General features: G+C 35.5%; 1 protein-coding gene across 1 annotated transcript in view; it reads right to left on the bottom strand.

Moving 5' to 3' along the window:
• The window catches only part of si:ch1073-280e3.1 (complement factor B), a 37917-nt gene extending 30014 nt beyond the window's left edge, over positions 1 to 7903 (bottom strand). Inside the window, exon 1 of the mRNA XM_048161031.1 lies at positions 7751 to 7903. Within this exon, the coding sequence (XP_048016988.1) occupies positions 7751 to 7817 (67 nt within the window). The 5' untranslated portion in view covers positions 7818 to 7903. The remainder of the gene's footprint in view (positions 1 to 7750) is intronic.
• Positions 7904 to 8485: the final 582 nt, after the last annotated feature.

An 8485-nucleotide genomic window follows, 5' to 3' on the forward strand; every position in this document is an offset into this window, starting at 1 on the left:
TGCTATCTTTATTAATATTTTAGATAGATAGCTAGGGCGGGCGTTGTTTCAGCAACAAGTCGTATGGGCTCCAACTTCGTCCCGCCTCTTTGCCCATTTTCAGTTATCCGTGAGTGACGTGCGGTCACGTGCAGCTAAGATGGCTGCGGCCTCATTTGCGTGTCAAAACTGCTATTCAGAACTCTATGGGTGACGTCACGGACACTACGTCCATATTTTTTTTACAGTCTATGGTATTAAATAATAATTAGCAGGACAAAACTAATGATAGCCTACTCTTATTACAGCAATCGATCTCCTGTAACGTTAGTTGAACTTGATTTAAAATGGCAGGACCGTTTCTGACGATTTAGAGTTGTTTCTAGTGGCATATTATATTGATTTTATCTTCTGAATTTGCTGTTTCAAAAATATTATTGCTCTAGAAACAGAATAGCCTATTATTTTATTGATAGATTTTTAAATTGTGCATAATTTTTATAGTCTATTTAAAATACATGAATGATGATGCAGTCGTCTGGGCGGAAGTTTGATATCGCGACTCCGCCTCCGGCTCCACTGACGATTCCTTCTGCGCATGCCCAGGCTCCAAACTTTTTTTTTTGACGTATTGCGTAATGTGTCAGCGCCCATTCATCGGCCCATTTTGGCTTCAGTTCATTACAATGGAAGGAAGCGGCGTCGCGTCGTCCATCTTTTTTTTACAGTCTATGGGACAAATGCACACACATATAATGGCGATTATATTGTGAAACTAAACAATATCCAATCAGAAAGCGAGCCGACCAGTGTTGTGGGAAAACCGCGGACTTGGGCTACTTTTACACTGTTGCCGCGGGTTGTTTTTCATGTCCACGTGTTGAAGCGACTCCAAATAACTTGATATTCAGCTCCTGGAATGCGAATTTAACCAGGGGAACCCCGGCAAAATGCGGATTTTACCCCCTTGAACGTGATTTTTACCAGCAGACCACCCTGAAATGCGATTGGGCTACTTTTGAGTATCAGTTGGGTGGGTTTTGTTGTGAAAACCTGGCAACCCTGGAGCTGACCGAAGACAGAAGCATAACAAATGCAGTCATGGCGCTACACAAAGTTAAATGGATTTGGACAGCAGAGATGGAAGATCAACTTATTTAGAGTTTATACAATGTGTCCTGTAAAACATACCAAAATCATTCCAAACACTATCATCACAATTTCTTCCTGCCTATTGTCCGTCATGTTTATTCTGAAGTCTCGAAAGATTTTGCGGGATGTCCCGTTTACAGTCGGGACTCTGGCAGATGTATGATAATTATCGTATTTGTGCGATAATTTTGACCTCTGTACGATCAATAATGAAAAAAATCCCATAATGTATGATAATTTTAGAATTTTGTGACACTTCAAATGATGGTCATTGTAATCATAGGGCTTATACTCATTGATCTAGCTGGAACGTCCATCTCATCTCACGTTATGTTTTCTCGGCCAATCATCGCGGAGAACAACTCTCATGAGCACAAGTTAACGTTCCTGTTGCGGCGCTAAGTTAGGTCAGTTGTTTCCCACTAAGGTACACCTAGTTATTTATCTATTGAGGTAATTTGCAGGTCGTGTCAAAAAGTTGTTGGTCTAGATAAATAGCTGTATTCTGTACGTTTGACTCGTCAAGTCAACTTGTTCATTTATTGTGTCAAAGTAGCTTTACAGTGATAGAGGGAACATAATTTTGGCTGTACAGCAGCTCTAGAAGAAAATAGTGTGATTGTCCAACTTAAATAAGTTCAGTATTGAGTCATTCCATTGAAAAAAAATCATTAGTTAATAATTTAGTTAATTTATCTATACAGCAGCAAAACATATAAAAAGTCATGTACGATAATTTTCTTCCAAATACGATAATTTGAGCTTCTGGTATGATACTTGGACTGACAACACTGACTCTGGTTGAAAATCTGCTCTTGTGTGTGTGCTGTCTTTGTCACATCATGGTACACCACACACTATAGAAGCAAAACAGTTAAATCTAGGTGTTTTTTTTGTCCTCATGTTTGTGGTCTCTCACACTTTGAAAATCTAATAAGTTTTCAAAAATCTTTTAGTGTGTACACAGCATTAGACACAGAATCAAGCTTTTCAAAAAGGTTATACAAGTTTTTTTTGACTGTAAACCAAATGAACTAAACTTTTAATACTAAATATATATTTGACAAAATAATCTAGACTCTAAAATCAATAGAAAAATAGCAGCTAAAAGGTTTAAAGTACTGTTCCCATGGTATCACAATGTCCAGTTTCAAAATGGTTTCCACAGGATGAATTTTGAGTTGTTAAGCTTTTGAATGATACCTAATTTATGGTGATTAAGATATGTGGTAGGGAAAAAGGCAATAAAAAGCACGCCAGGTGTCCCCTATACCAGGCCACTGACAGTTAACAGGCTATACTGTTTTAGGTCTTTGTAGTAGAGTAATGAAGCAAATTTCAGATTTCAATTAAATTCAAAAGTTGTCTGTTGAACACCCTCACCCATATTTGATAGTTAAATACCTCTTTTCTCAAACATTATCTTTGACAAGTACAACAGAGAGTAGTAAACAGAGAGGAAGAAAGGGAGGAAGGAAATAAAACGAGAATGCACATAATTAGAAATGAGAAGCACCCAACGTGCAAACAATAACAAGCAGACAGTTCTGAACAATCCAGCTGTTACAAATATTCACTTGTGTTTGTTCTTAATTTCGTTTTCATGGACTTTTAGGGCCTTATCATACATCCGGTGCAATGTGGCACCAGGTGCGACGCAGGTGTTACTTGCTAACAGTACTGCCACTCCCTATACGCAGAGTATGCATTGCGTAGGGCACCAACTCCCAGGGGGGGCACCACCTTTGTTCAAAAAAAAATAAAATAAATCTTTGCATATAGTGCATAAAATTGCATAGTAAAATTAACTTAAAAATAAATGTAAACAGAAACATAGATATTAAAAGAATTATGGAGAACGCAGTAACTTAAGCACATGCAACACGCCATTCTCGCTTCACCCCGCCCCCATCTCACACTGACAACAGCAGTCTGGCGCTGAGAAGCGAAAAAAAAAAGAAAACAAGATTAATCACGTGCATCATTTTGTTCACAAACATGTGATACTTTATATTTTTGACTATTGTAGTTAATGGGTGAGATTAATTAAACATGTTTAACGACGTTAAGGATTTAAACACCAGCAATGCATATGCCTGATTTGATACTAATGCAATTTTTTTCATAGCTACAATTTCATAATCACATTATTAATGTGCTATGCATTGGATTTTGAGCCATGGTAAAGATACTTGTAGCCAGATTTCACGATTCCTCAATTAATTTTGAGTGCTCGATTTCGCCAAAATATTAAATAGAAAGTAAAATCATAATTAGACCATTTTCTAAGGCTTCACAATATATTAAACAATTTAAAAGATGATAATATAGCATTACATAGTGCTATCATATATAAACCTACATAGTGCTATCATATATAAACCTACCTATAAAAATACTTGTTTCTAAATCGTTTCTCACCACGGTTTCAGAATAAAAGTTTAAACCCTTGCTCTGACTCTGTTTTGATAACATGTTCTTGTTGAAGAAGTCATTAAACTAGCAAACGTTTCATTGTTGTTAAACTGTCAAACGAGGATTCGGACATGCCCTAAGTGCACCTGCGCCATGTGCTTAGATAGTTAAAATAGAGCCCTTAGTTTGTATTCATTAGTCACCTTTGTTTGATTTTCACGCTTCTTGGGTTGTCATGGTTACTAATGTCATTAGGTCGTTTAGTTTAGCTGTGTTACATTAATTACCTCGTTTGTCAGCATACTTAAGTTCATCATCTTCACATGTTTAATTTAGTTCTCAGCATTTCATCATGCTATTGCTACAAGACCAGTATTTAAAAAAATTGCAGTGTATGACCTTTAGCCTAATACAGTTTAAGAGAAACTAAATTAAGAATTAAACATTTAAAGTACCCAAGCTCATTTTTCTAAGTGAAGGGGGAAGTTTTTGAAGTGGATGTTGCCACAATGCTACTTGCTTTTTACAACATTTATTACAGAAGGAAACAAAATTGGATTGTCAGCATGCTGATGCAAGGGGAAGGTCTACATTTTTTGCTTTAGATAGATTAAGCCAAAACGGGTTAGGAAGATTGAATAAAGGGATGAAAAGAAAATGGACAGTGCCAAATCAAAGAACAAAACAAAACAGTCAGTGTATTTTTGTTATTGACTGTGTGTAGATATCTTTTGTACATGTATTTATTTTTTTATTTCACCTTTATTTAACCAGGAGAAAACCTCACTGAGATTAAGAATCTCTTTTACAGGAGTGTCCTTGCAAAGATAAGCCCAAATTTGCATATACACATATACAAAAATAAATAAATAAATAACAACATAACAAACATACAACCTTTTAAAAACATTTACACGCCATTAATTAATTCTCTAAATTATGTATAACAGCTTTAAAATGACTAGAAGACACCAAGTTATGTAGCCTTAATTTCATTTGTAGACAATTCCAGTCCAACATTGCAGCATATTTAAAGGCAGTTTTACTTAGTTTAGTTCTATCAGGAGGTGCATAAAGATTATAACAGATTTGAGAAAGTAATAAATGGTTTCCAGACGATTTCTGAATGTAAATGACCCAATATAGCTTTATATATCAATAAGTAGCAGTGCATTTTCCTTCGAATAGCAAAGACCAAGCAAGTCTTTTATAAAATACACAATGATGTGTTGAGAATTTACAATCCGTTATGAATCTTGAGGCACCATGATTCAGAGCATCCAAAGACCCAAGAAGGAAAGAAGGAGCATGTTGAACTGGCAGGAAGGTAGCAGACACAAGATTCATCTTTGCATTTAATTAAAAACTTATTTCTAAATTAAAACCCTAACCTTTTCTTTAGTTTTTGTTTCAAATAATTAATGTACAAACTGTACATGTAATGTATCATCAATCATAATATCAAGAGATTTGTACTCCGAAACTGAGAAGTCTGAAGAGCAATGGAGCTATTTAATAAAGTTTTACTATATTGTTTTTTCAACATTTAGAACATCTTCAAAGCACAAAATCTTGCTTGAATAATATCAAAGGCAGATTTGAAACAGCCCAAAAATTGCTGCTTGGAAGGGGCCGTACAATAAATAACAGTGTCATCTGCGTAAAAATGAAACCTTGCATTAACAATGTTTAAACTAAGACAATTTATATATATAATAAGTAAATAATAACGGTCCTAGCACAGATCCTTTGGGGATTCTCCACAACCTCCAATAAATCTGACTGAATACCTTCAACCTGTACACACTGGATTTTTCCCTTTAAATAAGTATTTAACCACAGAACTACATTATCGGAAAATCCAACACTTCTAAGTCTAACAACTAACAAAACGCAAGGCGACAACACATTCGGCTTTTATCAGTGTAGTTTTTTGGCGTTGGTTTGGTGTGTCCCTACCCTAAGAGTACTCTGCTAACACAGTGCATGAAAACGCAAACATTCAGGTTTTAAACCAGTTTAAACCAGTTTTGACATAGAACTTGCACTTTTCCACTTATGCATCTTTACACTTGCAAATCATTTCAGAAATATGTAAATAAATGAAAGTTATGCCAACCATCCAAATTGTTAATTGAGTTTTGATATCATCTGGAAAAAAAAAAAAAAAAAAAAAATCAAATTTTTTTACATAAAAACTTCTTCTTAAAGGGTTAGTTCACCCCAAAATTAAAATTCTGTCATTAATTACTTACTGTCATTAAATTATTTCATTTATTACTCACGCTCATGTCGTTCCACACCCAAAAAACCTTTGTTCAACTTCAACACAAATTAAGATATTTTGGATAAAATCCGATGGCTCAGTAAGGCCTCCATTGACAGCAAGATAATTAACACTTTCAAATGTCCAGAAAGCTACTAAAGACATATTTAAAACAGTTAATGTGACTACATTGCTAAAAACCTTAAAGGAGACCTATTATGCAAAATTTACTTTTGTATGGTGTTTGGCTGTAAATGTGTGTTGGCAGTGTGTGAACACAACCACCCTATAATGATAAAAATCCAACCACTCCTTTTTTTTTTAATCCCATAAATCATAAGCAGTGTCTCAGAACAAGCCATTTGCAAGTTCCTGGCAATGTGACATCACTTTAGTCATAGGCCCCGCCCACGAATGTTGACAGACACTGCCGTTTTAACATGGAACCGCCCTGAGCAAGTTTACACAGTCCGCCATTACTGCACTGACAAGAACGTCTCCCAAGCATTTTAGGTGTTCTGTAGCTGGATGGATTAACCCACATAGCTCTCTCCATTTGCTCCCGCTGAAGACGAGGTGTAAGAAAGAAAATGAAAGAAAATGCTCCCTCAACTCTACTCAAATTCATTTATGTCTGCGCAAATCATTTCACACCGGACTTCTTTGTGAACGAATGTCAATACAAAACAGAGACAGTGCTAAAAATTTGTTACTCAAGGATAGATCAGTAAACTGTTCGTGATCCAGCTTACAGTCTCCAGAGTGATACTGGATACGGCAGTAATGAAGGTGAGAGCACTTTATTACAGTTCATCGCAGTTGATTTACGAATATAAAGTTTACCAGTTTATTAAGCACCACCCGAAAAGGCATAAGGTCTTTATATATTTGTTTACTGTTAGTTGTAATGAGTGTTTCTGTGTACTTCGCTGTGTATGTTGATGATAATGCAAGGGAGAAGAGAGAGAGAGTTTATGGATAATATTTTAATGCACACTTGCACTGTGTTTTATTAAGATCTTACAGTGATTTGAAAACAGACGCTTCATATTTTGTGTGAAGTACAATAAACATTATAAAACTCATCAGTAAACAGGCTTGTACTAATATAGTAGATTAAAAACAAGAAGACAATGTAAGTTATAACCGTAATTAAACTAAACTATACCTGTTCTATCTCCATGCAGCATATATTCACAGTTTCTGACATTATTGTGCGTCCTGACTGAATCCTGACACTGGAAAATTAGCTTTTGAAGCTCCGCCCTCTTAGGCCGAGCGCAGCTGCTCATTTGCATCTAAAGGGCACAAACTGAAACAGCGTGTTTTTGCTCACCCCCAAAAAGTGGCAATTTTAACATACTATTAAAAATTGTGGGCTATTTTGAGCTAAAACTTCACATACACACTCTGGGGACATAAGAGACTTATTTTACATCTTGTAAAAGGGGGCATAATAGGTCCCCTTAATGTTATGAAGCGATGAGAATACTTTTTGTCCGCCCAAAAAACAAAATAACGACTTTATTCAACAATATCTAGTTATGGGTGATTTCAAAAGACTGCTTCATGAAGCTTTGAAGCTTTACAAATCTTTTGTTTCGAATCAGTGGTTCGGAGTGTGTATCAAACTGCCAAAGTCACGTGAACTATGGAAATGTCAAAACACTTATGACGTAACGAAGCCTCGTTTACGGAAATAACGTGACTTTGGCAGTTTAATACATGCTCCAAACCACTGATTCGAAACAAAAGATTTGTAAAGCTTCAAATGACAGAATTTTCATTTTTGGGTGAACTAACCCTTTAATACATAATAACAGCCACAAAATGACAAAAACAGATGTTTCAGCTACAGGCCTTCGTCATAATCTGACATGGAGGAACACATTATCATTCTCAAACTTTGCATGAAAAATGCTCTTATAGGGAACTTACCTTCAGATACAGAGATGTACAAGAAAAAAGTGATGATACATCCAGTAGCGTAGTGCATGACTGACATGATCAGTGCTAGCTCCTTTTAACTCTCAGATATGGGTGAAATACCAATATGAACCTTTGTAACTTGTATTTGAGCAGTGATTAAACATTAACATTTTTAATGCAATTCTGGGAAATACTATAAAGTAATCAATTTCGGTAAGTCTTAAAGGCAAAGTGTGTAATTTCTGTCCCAGGGAACAGAATTTCTGAAATAAAAATGGTTTTGAAACGTAATTTCATGATGAAAGATTAAATCTGGGCAACTTTGATAGACCATGTTCTTGTTCATAGAAAGACAATAAGGCAAGCAGGACAAAGTGTACAACCCAATTTGAGCAGATTCTCTGTAGCCTGAATCAGGAGATTGAGAATTTCAATTTCAATTTCAAACACTTTATTTGTCCCCGAAGGGCAATTCACAAGGTCATGTAGAGTAAGATAAACAATATACGTCAAAAGCACCACACAATAAATAAACACGTTGTACAACAAACGGATATCTAAAAAGCAAGTCCTTCCCATGTATAAAATAAGGAAATTAATAAATGTGATCTAATAAGTATAAATAATAAATGAGAGCTTTGCTATAAACTTCAACTTAACAGAAACACCGCTCTTGCATGTGCTTTATTAGACGATGAGCAAATGTACATAAAACAAATCAATGTTATGCTCAACACGATAAAT

The sequence above is a fragment of the Megalobrama amblycephala genome, linkage group LG16 (assembly GCF_018812025.1).
Source record: "Megalobrama amblycephala isolate DHTTF-2021 linkage group LG16, ASM1881202v1, whole genome shotgun sequence".
NCBI lineage: Eukaryota > Metazoa > Chordata > Actinopteri > Cypriniformes > Xenocyprididae > Megalobrama > Megalobrama amblycephala.